Source organism: Orbicella faveolata, unplaced genomic scaffold, assembly GCF_042242905.1.
Source record: "Orbicella faveolata isolate gen_17 unplaced genomic scaffold, um_ofav_v1 contig_26, whole genome shotgun sequence".
Lineage (NCBI taxonomy): Eukaryota > Metazoa > Cnidaria > Anthozoa > Scleractinia > Merulinidae > Orbicella > Orbicella faveolata.
Window position 1 is genome coordinate 12,513,407 of NW_028301554.1, and position 16,594 is coordinate 12,530,000.

Sequence of the window (16,594 nt, forward strand, 5' to 3'; positions counted from 1 at the left end):
AATTCTGAATAAGACAAGGGAAAACCCGAGATCACGAGAGTGGAATTTGTAACCAGTTATTGTCGATAATAATTTACCAGGAGGTTTCCTGTATTTGTATATTTCTGTTTGTCTTTTATTACATTTCCTTGCTGATGAAACACCCTTAAAATCTATTTAAAACACGGTAAACCCCAAAGCATGCGAGCGAACATTTTAACTAGTATCACGTCCCCGTAGAGAACCGTTGTGCTGCTGTTCACGTGATGTAGACCAACGAATCACCGTAAACTATACCAGTTCGATCAATCTATGATTAGACATTGCAAGCGTGATCTTCCTGTTTCTCTTAGGAAAACAGTAGAAAAAAACAGAAACTTTTTGTTGAGAAGACTAAAGACAAAATCTTGGAGATTTACAACAGCGTCCAACAAACACCATGGCCCACAACATCAAAATGTCACAACTGACGTCGAACTTTTGTTCGTCATTGATTTCTTTAAAAAAGACATATTCTTATTCCACTGAAAGATTCACAAGTGCTTTAAAGACTGAAAATGATTTCGTATTTTTTGCTAATAACAGTTAATTCGAACACCAAGTGACTTCTTTGCCTTGTTTGATGGTGATTGCACTAGGATACCGAAAGCCGCTGACCTCAAGTACTTGTAGGGATATGTCACCTGAGGTCGACAAAATTTCAAACTTTTTTGTTTCTTGGTTCTTTCTGTGGGGTATGTGAAGAAAGGTACATTGTAAAGTACCTGTGGCGAAAGGTGTGTAAAACGGCACTTTGTATGGACAAGGAAGTTTGGGATCAAATGAAAGTGTGGCATTTGGTGCCGAGAAGGACTGGCCCGAAAGAGCAAAAGGAATGTGCCATAACACCATATGAAAGGTGTAGTGCGAAGTGCACCATGGGAGACCATCAAGGCCGTACCCAGTCCCAGAGTAGAGACCGTGAAAATTCCATTGGTCGTTAAGTCCAGAGCGCACGTGATTAATAGCTTTCTTTGCTTGTTGTAAGGCATCTTGGGCATCAAAGCCTGAAATTGAAAATTTATTATCTAAGAATAGAATTGCATAAATTATAGACTCTTTGACTTCCATGAGGTTTGCAAAACAACAACCGAAAGCTGTGACGTGTTGCAATTTGGTAGTGTGTATTTGTTAACAATAATATCCATGATGAATATACATGAAGGAGAACTCCTAATTCACACAGCCTACTCAGTCTTCTCCTCATTGCAGTTTGCGATACAATCACCAACATGAAATACCCAAAGAGAAACATTATCATTGTTATTAGAGGCACGAGCCAACTTGCCCATAAATCAGACAATGCGGCCTCCCTGAACGGGAAGAGCAGCAATTTTAGCCATGAAGCAGATGACACGGTGATCAGTTAAGTAACTTTTCGTGATTTTTGTCAGAAACAAGATCTTATCTTACCTAAATGTATCTGAAGTGTTGTCCAATCAGGACTGCTTCCAATCCATATTGATTCGTGTAACGCCACCCTGTTGTTTAACTGTGCAGTGGAGATATCCTTTGGACACGATCCCACGCTCTTGTTAGTAGGGGGGTCAGTAGCCATCACTCGTAGCCCATATGGGGTGTCGTTGATTTCAAGTTCCTTCATTAAATGAGATCTTAGCCTAAACAGATGGACAAAAATAACAAAGAGCAAAACCAATGCTGACAATTAAAAGTGTTAAGAATTTTCTGAATAGGAAAGTGGTCTGTAATTAGCTCTTATTAACCGAGCTGGAGGTCTGTATGGGAGAATCTTGACCGAGGTCGTGAGTACAGACCGAACGTAGTGAGGTCCGTACACACGACCGAGGTCAAGATTCTCCCATACAGACCGACTTTGCTCGGTTAATAAGATGTTTATCATATGGCAAAGAAGAAAACTTTAATCGTTTAATGTAACTGGTTTGCTGACAGTTTGCTTGCGAACGGCGATGAGCTTAACTTAAACCTGCCGAAATTTGCTCGTCCTCTTTACTTTTTTTTGTCATCAGGCTTTTTGGCACTTCCATAAATGATTGAGAAGAAAATAAAAGAAAATGGAGAACATTTTTGTATTTTTGTTTGCTACTTTTTCAACGCAAAATGAAACCGGTCTAGCCAGATGCCGGTCTAGATGGGAAAATCTAGACCGCGGTCAATATCGATTTCAGCCAATCAAATTCGTGAATTCGGTAGTTCCCAGTCTTTGTGAGACACAGCCATATAATAATAGAGCATATCAGTACCGCATTGAATGTGGTTTCATGGTGTCGTACTGGGTACAGCAGGACAGACCTAAGTTTTTTTTCTGAAAGTGCACCGATTCTCAGGAAGCGAAACACTTCAGACCACGCATGAGATACCGTGGTCACTAACCGTACACGGGGCTTTTCATGAAATTTTTATCAGCTTTCTTTTGGGTTTGCAAACGTATCAGGAACCAGTAAAGACACCTGCAACATATCGGTCTGTAGCTACTTTGACTGAACAATACTTATTCTCCCATTATCAAACCCCAAGCAGCCGATATTTTAGTTGAATGTTATAACAAAAACTCCCAACCTAGACCTTCTAGAATGTATTTATAAACTACAATATTTTTAGCCTAGTCAGGCTGTATTTCGTACAGAATCACTGATGAGCCAAAATCGGCGTTAATTCTTACCTGTTTGGTTCGTCCAAGTGTCCTAACCCCAAAGTATAAGCCCAGACCTGGGCGTATAGTGAATCACTCATGAGCCACGAGGCTGAACCTTTCTGTTTATCCCACCAAGCATGATAGTAACCGTCTTCCTCGCTCCAGAGTTCTTCCGAGATAGTGTATCTCGCAAACTCCATCGCAATTGTAACTTCCTTCCATAAACTGTGGTCATCCATAATGTTACATAACTCCTGTGCGGCACGCAAAGCCAATACATACAGGAAACTGTTGAAGATGTTGTGATCATACAAGTTGAGATCAAGCTGATCGTATGTGCATTGTAGTTTGTAAGGTAAACCAGTGCCTTGTGTTCCCTTGAAAATCATCCAATCGACTGCCTTTACCACATGTGGCCACATGTCTCTCAAGAACTCGCTGTCATTGGTCCACAAGTAAATGTGATACGTTTCTACGACAAACACAGTCGTGACGTCTCCCATTAATCGTTGAATTGCTGGCCCACTATGAAGAAAACAGTCGTTATTATTTTCGAGCGTTCTTATTTTTACGGGAAAGAACTTTCAGCTCTTTTTCGTGGCTAATTGTCAAAGAAGTAGCACTCACTACAGAGAAAATTTTTATTGTTCTGTGCTACAAATTTTAACAATATACTTTTTCTTACTTTAGAAAAAGAGCGTTTTCAATGAGTATTATCAGAAAGCTGTACAGGTGAGGGTATTTTGCGGCAGGGTAGGACTCACCTGTCAATTTTTCTAGTGCGTGAGTAACAACCGGCAGCTAATGTTTCCACAATATGGCCGTCTTTACTCTGATACTTTGCCCAGGCTCGCATCACATTCTTAACCAAGTCAGGATAAAACAGAACATACGGGATCTCCCGCTGAAAGTCGTTATGAACTGAATCCATGTCGATACAGTCTAGAGCCTCGAATTGACGCCATCTTCCATCACGGAGGTAGAGCCCAGTACGCCAGAAACTCAAACCATTTACTAAGACATCCTGCAGCCACTTGGGGAGGGTCTGGACCGAGTCTGTGGTGTTGTTAAGAATCATAGACGAATGCCAGGACGAAATAACTTGTACAGTTGAAGCTAAGTCACGTGACATATGTAATGCGGCTTCCTGGCTGGATTTGAAGATGTTACTGTAGTAATTACCCACATTTTCCACTGCAAAGAAACAGTAGATAATACTAATAACAATAATACCTGTGATATATATACAACTATCAGCAATTCATTAATAATGGTAATAGGACTGAGTGGAGTCCAATTGGGTCTGTAATCATACAAGTGATTGACAAAATCGGACAACCGCGAAGCGGGAGTTCGATTTGTTAATCACGAGTATGATTACAGACTGAATTGGACGACACGATGTGCTGTTACCAATTAATCAAAACTATGACAAAATTCGAGAAACGAACAAACCATCGATTGAGCGCTGAACGATTAAACGTCGTTATGAATGCTTAAAAACACAGCAGTTTACCCAACAAAGTGCACCGCAACAGCGCCCGCAAAATGACGCGTACTGTCCAATTACAAACATGACGCGTGCACTGTCCAATTAATGCTCAAATCGGGCTGCTGATAGCCAATCACGTTCGAGAATTTTGTTATAGTTTTGATTAAAATCAATAGCGTACCTGTGAAATCTCTATTGGGATAAAACCAGCCCAACACCATAGTCAGTGTGTTTTCTTTACCAGGCCTCACAGTAATGTTAACAGATGCAGCGCCATGAAAACCCGCTCCAAACGATTTTTCTGTTGATCTCAGGTACCCATGTTGGCTAAATTGCTTCCACATTTGTCTAAAACTGTTACTGACCATGAATGAAGGGTTGTCTTCCTTGTCAGTTGCAATGGAAGTGTTTCCACTCTGAGGGTACTTTCCAGGTCTGTTAAGCGTCAGCACCGAGTCACAAGCTGTCCACGCGTTTTTCTGACCAGAAATGGTTCCTTGCTGCCACGCATGAGGAGGCACTTGATCGAACAACAAACATGTTTTGTTTTTTACATCTACTTGCCATGACAGGCATTCCAAATCATCTACACACGTTTTAGAGCATGAAGCAGGGTCAGAGTTGCTCACTTTGAAGCTTTTGGTTGGCTTTCCATACCTTTTTGTGTCAGTCTGAATACCTAGCGGTAGGTTTAACATGAATGACACCTTGATAGACTTCTTTGTTGGGTTTTTGATGCGTAACGTAAAAGCAATGGCAGGCGTGGCTGACGTTTTGGAATCACGTGGTTTCAAGGCTGAAAATGCAAAAAGGTCCAGTTTGACGTCACCAAATCGTTTATCTCGTATGGTAAGCTTGGAGACTGGGTATGAGCCAGAATAACCCAAGGACGCAACACCTGTCAAATAGAAAAATCAAAATAGTAGTAACAACAGTACTCTGACTGCCCTGTGCAACGTGACTAACTGAGCTAGCTCGAAAATATAACGATCAACACGATCGTTGTTCATCTTCTTTCTTTTAACGGGGCTAACGTGGCATTCTTATCATGACAGAGTATAATTCAGCTTCAAGTACTATTTCAAGTAAGGACTCATGGCAAGAGTTCCGATCTTAAGTGATAATTTTGTACATGTTGGGTTGCTTCCCCTCACTGAGGTTTTCAAATTTTTATTTCTGTTTCTTGAATAGACGAAAAGATAGCTGTCAAAGATAACAAGAGGGACTGCATGGGGTGCTGGTATCTCACTTATCAGTTCAAATTTTCAGCCCATTTCTCAGTTATCATGTGATGTCAGCTATCAGTGAACCCAAACGCGCCATTTCTCAATTGTCAGTTTAAATATTGACCGTTTCTCAATAGCCTATCAGTTAAATTCCCATACTGAACCTCTGACAAGTTACTCGGCGGAGAAAAAATGTTGATGAACTCTAAGGATAACTCCCACAAAAACTTGTGACGTATCCGTCTTTACGTAATTAAGATAATTACCTGGATATCCCTTGGGAGGGTGGGTGCGCATCAGTAGTGCTGTGTTTGAGGCACCAGTGTGCACACGGACACCGAACACAGCTAGATCCAGAGCCGCTTGATTGAGTTTGGCCGAGCCTGCAGGAGTCTGGTTCTCGATCGTCCACTCGTGGATAGAGCCATCTCCACGGAGCTCAAACGATCCCGTTCCTGAAGACAGGGAAATGAAATAAGCATGTTAAAAAACATGTTAATTCAGCAAAAGTCAACTATTTCATTGTCTCTGAACATACAGTAATTCCTTCTCATGTACGTACACATTCTTCCACAGTTGTCAGTAAGCATGTAGTCATGTTTAAGACAGCCTCATCGAGTGTTCTATCAGTTTCAAGAAATGACTTACCAAGGCCACCCAAGGGAACTGCACTGCGCATACCTCCTGGTGGTGACCGCTGCTTCTTTTGATTTCCTGGGTTTTCAAACAAGTAGCTTCTCAATCCCAATGAATCCCAGCCAAATCGAATAGTTGAAACATTTTCTGGTTCAGAATATAATACGCAGAACTGCTCCCAACCAAACCTTTGATTGGCATGGACAAACGAAGGACCATTACGGAACTGAAGCGTGTCAAGATACGGGTGAAGATCGAGTTTCTGTCCTGTGAATGAAGACAACACCTGGCTCAGTTTCTGTAATGACTGACAGGAGATTCTACGTGGTATTACTTGTCCCATATCAGTAGTTAGTGGTCCCGTTTCATTGCCTAGTTGCCATGCAGATGAAAGCGACTGGGTTTCTATTTAATTTCTTATAATGTTGTTTTCTTTAGGCAGCAGTTATAACCCGTATGCAGCACGCAGTTTACATGGCATGTTATCGACAGGCCATTTCCTTCTTTTGCCTCAGTCAAAACAAGTCTTCGTGTTAAACCATTCATCTGAAAATGTGTTTTACCTGCGCGTTCACTACCATGCAAATCAAACTCATCTTCACGTAAAAACTTTTGTACGAGGACTCGTTTTGATACAATGGCAAAAGGTAACTTGGAAATGGCCTGTCATTAGCTTCCTCGGCGATACTTCTAAATCCCTCTCGCATTTTGTCACAGGTATCCCAAGCTCCTTGGGGGCCGTGAACATTATATATATACATTTACTGATGAAGCTGAAACCCGCTGAAATCGCGTTGAAATGGCCCCAAAACGGCATGGAGACAAATGTAACACACAGAAGAGTCGAAGTAAGTCATTTTTATTCGATTTCTTTTCCATATTTCGAACTATTACATACGATCGTTACATTCCCATGCAAACTCTTATATTTACGCTGTTTGTTCACCGCTTCCAAGGAGCTTAGGATACCTGTGATTTTGTTTCGATGTGTTAAATTTGTTTAGTTTAAGAAAATTGTGCTTCACTATGGAAGATCCTAGTTTGTTCGCATCCATGTTTGCAGAAACGTCACAGGAGCGCATTTGAAATAAAAAGGAGATAAAGGCTGCGAAAACAAATCTGCAATCGGGTCGTGAGCTGCGACTGAACAAATCTGTGTATAGCGAACGCCTCGAACTACGGGCGATTTACGGACAGCGAGTAAGGAAGCCACGGCTCGATGCGAAACTAAAAGCAAAATGTTTGCAGTCTAGCTAGGATGTGAAGCACGAAAGCCGATCAAGGAGACTTGCTTAAATTGATTCGTGACTAGCAGAGTCTCGCTTGATCTTCCAAGAAAAAAAGGAAGACTACTCGCAACGTACTTGACAAAACGTATACCATAATGTTTTTAGAAAAGGTTCTGAACTGTATTTCATAATTAACGAGACAAAATATCACATCTTACCTGCTAACACTGCTCCAACCTGGTAAACAAGGAAAGCTAATACTATCATTTTAGTCGTCCTAACACTGAGATTCCGTGTAGTGGTTCCAACTCCTCACGTTGACAATTGTGATATTTGCTGTGAAACAAGATCAACCTGCCTTTCCAACGACTATCGTCATCAAAGCGTTCAACCAGAAATGGTCCACTTTGGAACCAATAGAAACGTTTATTTCGGCAAACAAAACTCGTCAAGAGCACTTTGTTTTTAAAATATCGTCTTGCTTGTGGTATCCCGACGTTTGAGTACAAAATGAACCGAGGAAATGACCAGCGACCAGAATTTTATCGGTGAAAATGAAAGAAAGATTGTGCTATAGTCATGGACGTTCTGTCAACAGTCCTATCAACGAGATGGTGAAAACTCCGTAACGTGACCAAATCGTCTTGTTGTTCAGGCCTTCCTCTCAAAATTAACTGCGTCGTTTGATGACATTTATATGGAAGTTCGAGTCGAAGTTGTTTTACTCCTTACCGTAGATAAGGGAAGATGAATAATCGTTTAGAAAGTAAATTAGCTCATTACTATGTTAAGTTTGTCTTATGTTAGTCTCGTGATCATCCAACAGTCCCCGGGGATCAGTACGCAGTCAAGGTCATCGCGAATTTGCAGCCCTCGGGAGAAATAATCCCTCGAGTTTGGACTCGAGTTCGAGTTAGACTTCGAGTTAGACTTCGAGTTGGACTTCGAATCGGTTTTCGAGTTGAAGATCGAGTTAGACTTCGAGTGGAAATAAATTTGACAAAAGATAAAGGCGAAGATAGGCAAAGACCAAACAAAAGGAACCAATCAACCAAATTAGCCTTTCCGGCTTTGTAGCCCGGGAGCAGTCAATTGTTTGTTTTTTTTTTCTTTAGGTCACTTCTTCTTTATTATTTATTTATTTTTGGTCATTTCTTCTTCATTATTTATCGTATCTGTTAAAAATCCTCAATTGTGATTGGGGATCCGCGAGCCAAATATCACGTAATCGGCGAGCGATGACGTTGGTGTTCAATTACTGGTATCCACTTTGAACTTTTCCTAATTTGATACCCAGGTGACTCGCTCGTCAATTACGCGCGCTTTAATGGCGTCCTTTGTAATGTCGTTACAGACGTTTACCCTCAAAAGACGTTTTCAATTCCGGAATCTGTTGGATAATATTAACTAGTCATTTACTCGCGCCAGATTACTCCCTGAACTGTACTACACGAAGTCCAGCTACTGTTATTAATCTTCATCGTCATCGTCATAGTCCTCAACATCATGATCATGATCATGATCATGATCATCATGATCATCATCATCATCATCATCGCAATAAAAACATGTAACTTGTATTTTTTTTAATGTATTGAAGAAAGTGCCAACACAAAAGCAATCAAATCGGTACAAGTTTACTTCGAGGCAGATCTTTTAACTCTCTTGTCTGCAAATACCGATGTATTGAGCTCCGAGTCAGATTCATCAGAGTTAAAGAAATAACAAAGACGTCAAATATTAACAACGTCAAATAACAGCCACAATGTTATTTGATGTTGGCGATAGTACATTCCAGTCAGCTGGACCTTATCTTTGGAATGTGTTACTTTCAACAATTCGCAACATAAAGACACTGGACACTTTCAAGACTGCAGTTAAAATTCATTTTTCTTAAATTTAGCCTTCAAATAGATTTTCTTATCTTTTAACTAGTTTAATGACTAGGCAATTACCGCCTTTGATTGCATATAGGCTTGTAGTTTTTAGTAGTTCCTTATGTTCTTACTTGCTTTTAACATAATTTTACTTTGACTTAATTTGTCTTAATTTGACTTAATTTGACTTTATTGTTCTCTTTTATTATGCTATTTTATTATTTGTTTTACTATATGCGTATCTTTAATTTACACTGTCAATTAGTTTTACGTGTTTCCGGTACTACGAAAATCTGCCACATAACACAATGTTAAATTCTCATTGTATCTGAAGAAGGTTGGTTTGGCCAGCCGAAATATCGTATACCTTCAAAAAATCATCCTACGTTGTGTCGGTTTCTGCTTTTATATTCTCCATTTTATATGTTCAGCCGATTAGATCACTATTGTTTTAACGTATACCAGCAGGATCATCGTTCCGGTTGCTCACTGTAATTTCTGACCGCTTTGCCTACCCGTCAAGATGGCAGGTCTGTGCTGTGCCTCTTGGACAGGCGCATAAGCAATAAAGCCAAGTACAGAAAAATAAAATCCCAAAACGGCAATTCTTCCTTCAGTCTCTTCTGAAATACCGTTTTGATCCATGGTGAAAAGAAGACTTACATTGTATCACCACGTGCATCTTTCTGACGATCATTTTTCTCTGGCGATGAAGTTATCTCTATGATTGTTTCCTCGCTGAAAACAGGGGCATGTTTCAGCGTTAATTTTCTAAAATAAATCTTTCAACTGTAAGTCTTCATAAAGTAACTTAAACCTATCTTTCCATTGCCAATTCCACGATGGCCAGCAAGCAGGCTGATGACAGGACCTGAGATCATACCACGTTATGCCGGTCTGTTATCCAGAAAATGTGTCATTTACTTAACACAAGATGACCACGTGGACAACGTTAGAGTCACGCATGACGCGTCACGCCACTTGACTTTCTTAACAGAGATCGTTGGCTCATGGTTATATGACCATGCAATTAGCATATAATTTCCTCCTCCTCCATTTTTTTTTATTTTGTTATTTATATCTGTTATTTGCATTTTTATATATTTTTTTTATCAGATGTCTAACTCGATCTTCAACTCCAAGTGCAACTCGAAGTCTAACTCGAACTCGAACTCGAATGCAAACTCGATGGTTCGGGATTCCCGCAGCCCTCACATACCCTTGTCATCCCTGTAGTTTTGTTGTTAGTTTTGTCTAGGTTCTCAAGCGCTTAACAATTTTTCCCACGATACTCATGTTTGGGGAGTCACCATCCAAGTTATGTTTCCATCGTACCCATCGCACTCCATCGGTACCTCTTCGCAGGAGCGCACGGAGACCTGACTAAACGGGCGAGAGTTGTCTTGTTTTTTCTACATCCTGTTTTTCCCGTCACGAGAGTCTGATACCCGCTGGAACTGTTGTGGATTGATCTATAACATGTTATAAAGTGCAGTTCTCAGTTCCTTAAACCTAACATCTTTTAGTTTTGTTGTGTTTAAAATATTCCCAAAGAGAAAACAAATGCGATTAAAATTTCGCGGAATATTTTTCATGCTATTCGGTAATGGTTATCTGTAAAATTCTGAATAATGACGAGATGATAATTTTTTACGTAAGAATAAACACATTCTGTTTATGGTCACGTTCTTTTGACTGAGATGTACAAGTTGTCATATGCTCATATTGTACTGGTAAAAGAAAATATGATAAACACGCAACTTTATCGAGTCAAAATCAAAGGCTCTTTAAACCAACTCGTGATATTTGAAACAGAAGTGTTTATATGATACATACGGACAGGGTTTGAGGGGTTTGTATGTTGCGTGACTCAGCATAAAACAATCATTAATTTACAGGTGGAACACTTGAGCTGTTATGATTGTAACTACCGATAAAGTAATGAGTTCCAACCAGGAGTCATAATCGGGGACGGAGACCGTAAACGCGCGCCATTTCTAGTATTGGGGTTGTCCCCATGATATGGGACAATTTTTCTATTTTTAGAACAAATTGCGCCATCGCCTGCCGCACACGCGCGTACATGCTGCGAGGATTTTTGCGGATGTCGCGCGGGGGAAATGGCATCCGAAATTCCCGAGCGTTTTCATGTCTTTGGCCCACAACTCAACGCGTTTACGTCTGTTGGAATTTTGCTTAAATATTTTCGTCGTAAGCTACTCCAGTTGGAGTGAAGTAAGACAGTGTCGAATTTAGGTATGTTCCGCTTTAAGCTTGTATATATCGCTGACCAAGTTGTGTTCCGATGCTTCTTTTACATAAGCTGTACATTACTCCACCGTAAATTTCACATATGTTGAAGATTAACAGCTTTTCCATGACACAGCAAAACACTAGCTGGATATTTTTAGATATAGCAGAGTTTCAGGACTTCGTAGTTTCCTAGTTCCTCTTACCACACGCTTGCGAGGAATTTGCCAGTCTATCGCGGCCGAAAAGTAAAACAAAACAATTGCTAGTTTGAGTTTCGCCTGAATTGTAAGCAACGCTTGATGTTTCATCAAGGCCCAATAACTTTACGTCCGTAGATACTGCTCAGTTTTATTTGTGTAAAAATCCAGTAAATTGTCTTTTGTCGATGAATGAGAGCGTCCGCCGATGCGTGTTTTGTATAGTCAGTAAACATGACAAATTGTACTTCCGCCGCACTTTCATGTGAAAACCTACATCGAATTCAAACAATAACTCCAGAGTTTTTAAACATGTTTAAGATTGATAAATGTTTGAGAACATAAAACTAAGCTGAAAATGTGTGAATAAAGCAGAAATAATCAGCAAAGTTACGATAACGCTTTCTTTAATCAACCTCGAATAACGATTTCGATTTTGTTGATCGAGTTATCAAAACTCCTTGTCTATTTTCATTTTCGCAGTGTAAAATTTCACTCTGTTGAAGAAACACACATAATGTTAGTGGCCTTCTTGCGTTCGTGAATTTTGTTGCAGCATCTCAGCATAAAAGATAACGAAAGAAATCTTTGTCAAGATTTGTTGACAATTGAAAACACCGACTCGGACTGCTGCACTATGTAAATGAGCTAGTTGTACGCGTCAGACTTTCCTTTCAAAAACTCTTGCAAACTCGCCAAACAAGCAGAAACAATAAGAAACCATGAAAAACAGGTTTTGGTTATGATTAAGTATTGTCTGAGAAACTCACAAATTAACTCGATACCAGAGTAGAGAGTTTTCTTGCTATATTCTTAAGTCAAAACAAACGCAAAAGCATATACGCGTAAGCTTACAACTAGCGCGAGCAGATCTTATCATTCATTCCCAGCGCGAGATTGAACACAGGCAGCCCAAGCTCTCTCTATGAACCACACAAGCAACACAATATGGCGTCGAATTATAAGGGATTATATGGAATTTTCTACAAGATATCCATGGAGGTAGTTAAAAGTGAAAATTCTCAATAAAAATGGCTTACCTTATTCCAGACGTGTGTTGTTTGCTCCTGGTGTGGTTATTTTACCGATTGCACTTGATTTAAGCGACTTTTTTGAATTCCGATTTTCCCTTTATAAAGAGAGGACAAGGCGAGACACCTCAGTCGGAACAGCCTGCCGAACGAAGTCAAAAATCCCAGGCTAAAATGTACCCACGGCCACAAATCCACCACAGAATTCAACCCAAAGGTTGATCTTTCATTTCAATCCTCTAGCCACACAATCGCAGCCCTGCGAGCGACGCCAGGCGGCTCTTCGTGTCCCCAGTGAAACGATAAAACTATGGAAGAGCTCCGTGTCGTTTGATCCGCGACCCAACGACCGTTGAAATCGGCTTGGTAACCTCGTCATGTTGGCAAACCAAGACTCGCCGGGGGTACTAGACCGCAATTTGTCAAATTTGTCAAACGTAAGATCAACGGCGAAAGCTCCGTAGAAACTGAGGAGATCATTTTTGAAGTGGAAGTCATGGTAAGTTTTCACGTTTACGCACCTTTGAGTTACTTGGTCCTCGCCTCACCAATTTAACTTCATCTCCCCATAATTCGTTAAGAATTCTCCCGAGCAAATTTGAGCAAAACAGAGTTCAATTTGCTTACGGCAATTTCTTCCTCTTCGTATGTTCTAGACAAAATTTTGCTGGCTTCCATTACAGTTTCCTCACAATATTCGTTATTCCACAATACCCTAAGAGAAGCAAATTTAGTTTGTCAGCTCGAGAATATTTTATACAAACAAATCAAAGGTGCATAAACGAGAAAACTTACCACGACTTCCACTTCAAAAATGATTGAATCTCCTCAGTTTCTACGGAGCTTTCGCCGTTGATCTTAAGTTTCTTTGGTTTTGAAGCCATTTTGCAAAAGCGTTCTGTACGATTTTTATTTTGCATTGTAAATTCGACCTGAGGGCATTACAAGAAGTTTAGTTGACAAATTGCGGTCTAGTACCCCCGGCGAGTCTTGGTTTGCCAACATGACGAGGCTACCAAGCCGATTTCAACGGTCGTTGGGTCGCGGATCAAACGACACGGAGCTCTTTATCGTTTCACTGGGGACACGAAGAGCCGCCTGGCGTCGCTCGCAGGGCTGCGATTGTGTGGCTAGAGGATTGAAATGAAAGATCAACCTTTGCCCTTGAATTCTGCGGTGGATTTGTGGCCGTGGGTACATTTTAGCCTGGGATTTTTGACTTCGTTCGGCAGGCTGTTCCGACTGAGGTGTTTCGCCTTGTCCTCTCTTTATAAAGGGAAAATCGGAATTCAAAAAAGTCGCTTAAATCAAGTGCAATCGGTAAAATAACCACACCAGGAGCAAACAACACACGTCTGGAATAAGGTAAGCCATTCTTATTGAGAATTTTCACTTTTAACTACCTCCATGGATATCTTGTAGAAAATCCCATATAAACCCTTATAATTCGATTCCACATTGTGTTGCTTGTGTGGTTCATAGAGAGAGCTTGGGCTGCCTGTGGATTGAAGTCTTGTTTTCGACCCTGAAAAACCCACCTTTTCCGTTAGCTCAGAGCATAAAACTACCGTGATATAAGAGACCTGGTTCTTATTCCCTGCCTTATTCCCTGCCATCGCTGTGAAAAATCTACAAGAGAATCTCGCAACTCTCACCATTTGATCACGCAACGTGACAACATTCACGCGAGAAGCCCCGACACGTGCGTGGATCCGCGCGGATATATGGCATCAGGATGGCGCAATTTGTTCTAAAAATAGAAAATTGCCCCATATCATAGGTGCGCGCGGATCCCAAGACTTACGGTCTCCGTCCCCGATTATGGCTCCTGGTTCCAACAACAAAAAAACTGAGCGCAAATACAGTACTTTATATGTAAATAACTATAATCAACTTAATTCCTATCGCATGAGACAAACACCACGTTTTATTTTACCTAGCCTCTCCTCGCCATTGGAATTACGCTGGCCAGTCGAGGGCTATTCTGAGGGTTGTCAATCAATCAGCGGTTGATAGCTATTTGCTATTCATCAATTGCAAGTTGGTGAAGTGTTGCGGGTTCGAATCCTGGTGAGGGACCCTTTCTCCTCCCTAGCTACTAATGGTTGGTTTGCGTTTAGATAGGCATTGGAAAATAAAAATGTTCTAGCCATAAACGCTGATGTAATTCTATAAGAAAATGAGGCAGTATGGAGATTTGAAATAATTGGCGGAAAGAAAAAACCTTTCGAGCTTGAAACCCTCCCCCATGTTATTTGGGAATGCTTCGGTTAAAAGCTGTCAAAACCATAGATGAATCGAATTATACATCTACTTTTGTAGTATATCAAATGGTCTTTAATTTGGGAACGCTTGTTGGACTGCAAATGCGAAAGATCAGTTCATCGCTTCAATGGCAGACTTATCCACCAAGGAAAGACACATGTCACTGAAATGAATTGCCCGTGAAGGCCAAGGAGAAAGTCGTACGGGAACTAGCCAAATGTTATATACGTACGTGTTTCAGCTATTCAAAAGCAACTGTTAGAGACAGTTTGCCTTACCGTGCCCCTCTGCGGGTCGCGTGATTTTTGTGACCATGTGCTCTTGGCAGTTTGGTGTGCGTTGTTTTGTGTGTAGGCGGAAAGTTTGCTTTTACCTTCGCCTTTTACTTTCTCGATGTTGACATCTTGATTAGGCCTGAAGATGCCCAAAAATATGTAAGTGGTCGCTCATTTGTATTGGTTTTTTTTGTAATTCAATATTTGTTCGAGTCGCAAGCTTTACATATGTAACTTTCAGCTGTACCGAACCGACGGAAGGACGAGTAGCAGAATAAACATCTTCAGTGTACAATTTGTTTGTGGATTTTTTCAACAGCAACTTCCTCTAGAAAATTGCCAGTCTAGGAAAGTAACTATCAAGAAAGACTGCTAAGTGGGAAGGTAACGAGGATCATTTTTCTTAGGACTGCGAATCTAAGACCTGTAAGAAAACACTGCCATTTTAAGGGCCCATTAACCGATCTTTTCGAGCCATTGCTAAGGAAAATTTATTCTCATATACCCTCATCAGTTTTAGTTAGTTCAGAGTTATTTCATGTGTTTTAACTTGTTCATGATGAGTAACAGTGATGACGTCATCAGGCCACGCCCATGGTCATGTGACTAGTACAGAAAAAATGCAAAGGCTCCCAGGCAAATTACTTTATCTGGATTTTTTTCATTGATTTAATATTTTAATTTAAATCCTCACTACGCTATGCATCGATTTTGTTTCGCATGATTTTGAAAAAGGAATGCATAGCTATGTTTCCATTATTGGCTTTAATCGAAATTCGTCGAAAAAGGCTGGATTTAATGAAAAACCGCGTTTCCTTTAGCATTTAGAGAAACCGGAAGAGCGCCGATATATGTTGGAAGTTACCCTATCAGCGGGTGCGCAATTTACACTACCAGCGCAGTTCGGTAAGATCAAACAAAGCCACACGGAGTTAGTTTTTCTCTTTCTATTGCTCTTGTTTTTCTGTCTTGCTCTTATTTTGTCTTTGCTTGTACTTTTTTTACTTGGCATTTTGTGAAACACAAAGAAAAACATCTAAAATGTAAGCGAATTTGCAAGCTTTTGAGTTGTTATTATTTTCTGCGCTCAGGCTGACGTGAGTAACCGGAAGTGAAATTTCACCTCCTTAGCAACGGGTGCGAGTGCGCGTAGGAATCGGTTAATGGGCCCTTAAGTTTCATCTCTTTACGTTAAAAACATGTTCAACTTTAACAATAGTTTTTAGGAGAGGTCGAGACTGGCAATGTTATTCACTCCCATGAAAGTGGAGGAAAATGACATAGTGGCAACAGTCCAATCAAGTATTCATTACAATCATCTAGCGGGTGAACTTCATTTGGTTTCGCGGTGAACAGCAGGTAACAAAAGTTCAATAACACGGCTATGGCGTTGAACATAAATGAACACATCTGGATCAAAGTAACATATTCTTCAGAAATCTTTAGATCCATCTGAAGAGAGCAGCCCTATAAGAGGCAAA

General features: G+C 40.5%; 1 protein-coding gene and 1 long non-coding RNA gene across 4 annotated transcripts in view; one reads left to right on the plus strand and one right to left on the minus strand.

The window, feature by feature from the left end:
• Window positions 1-56: 56 nt before the first annotated feature.
• On the minus strand, window positions 57-8,281 carry LOC110063277 (uncharacterized). Of its 3 annotated transcripts, none has more exons than XM_020770237.2 (8): window positions 7,434-8,281; window positions 6,032-6,253; window positions 5,617-5,805; window positions 4,306-5,022; window positions 3,397-3,826; window positions 2,660-3,157; window positions 1,432-1,637; window positions 57-1,025 (listed from the first exon to the last, which is right to left on the minus strand). In XM_020770237.2, the coding sequence occupies exons 1-8, from the start codon at window positions 7,480-7,482 to the stop codon at window positions 565-567; spliced, it is 2,772 nt and encodes a 923-aa protein (XP_020625896.2). In that variant the 5' UTR covers window positions 7,483-8,281; the 3' UTR covers window positions 57-564. The 3 variants fall into 3 exon arrangements, with proteins under 3 accessions (XP_020625896.2, XP_020625895.2, XP_089151441.1); XM_020770236.2 differs by having other exon boundaries at window positions 5,999-6,253; XM_089295315.1 differs by lacking the exon at window positions 7,434-8,281 and having other exon boundaries at window positions 5,999-6,344.
• LOC149108196 (uncharacterized) overlaps window positions 6,710-16,594 on the plus strand; it is a 14,760-nt gene continuing 4,875 nt past the window's right edge. Inside the window, exon 1 of the long non-coding RNA XR_016208938.1 lies at window positions 6,710-6,834. This is a non-coding gene — a long non-coding RNA (uncharacterized LOC149108196). The remainder of the gene's footprint in view (window positions 6,835-16,594) is intronic.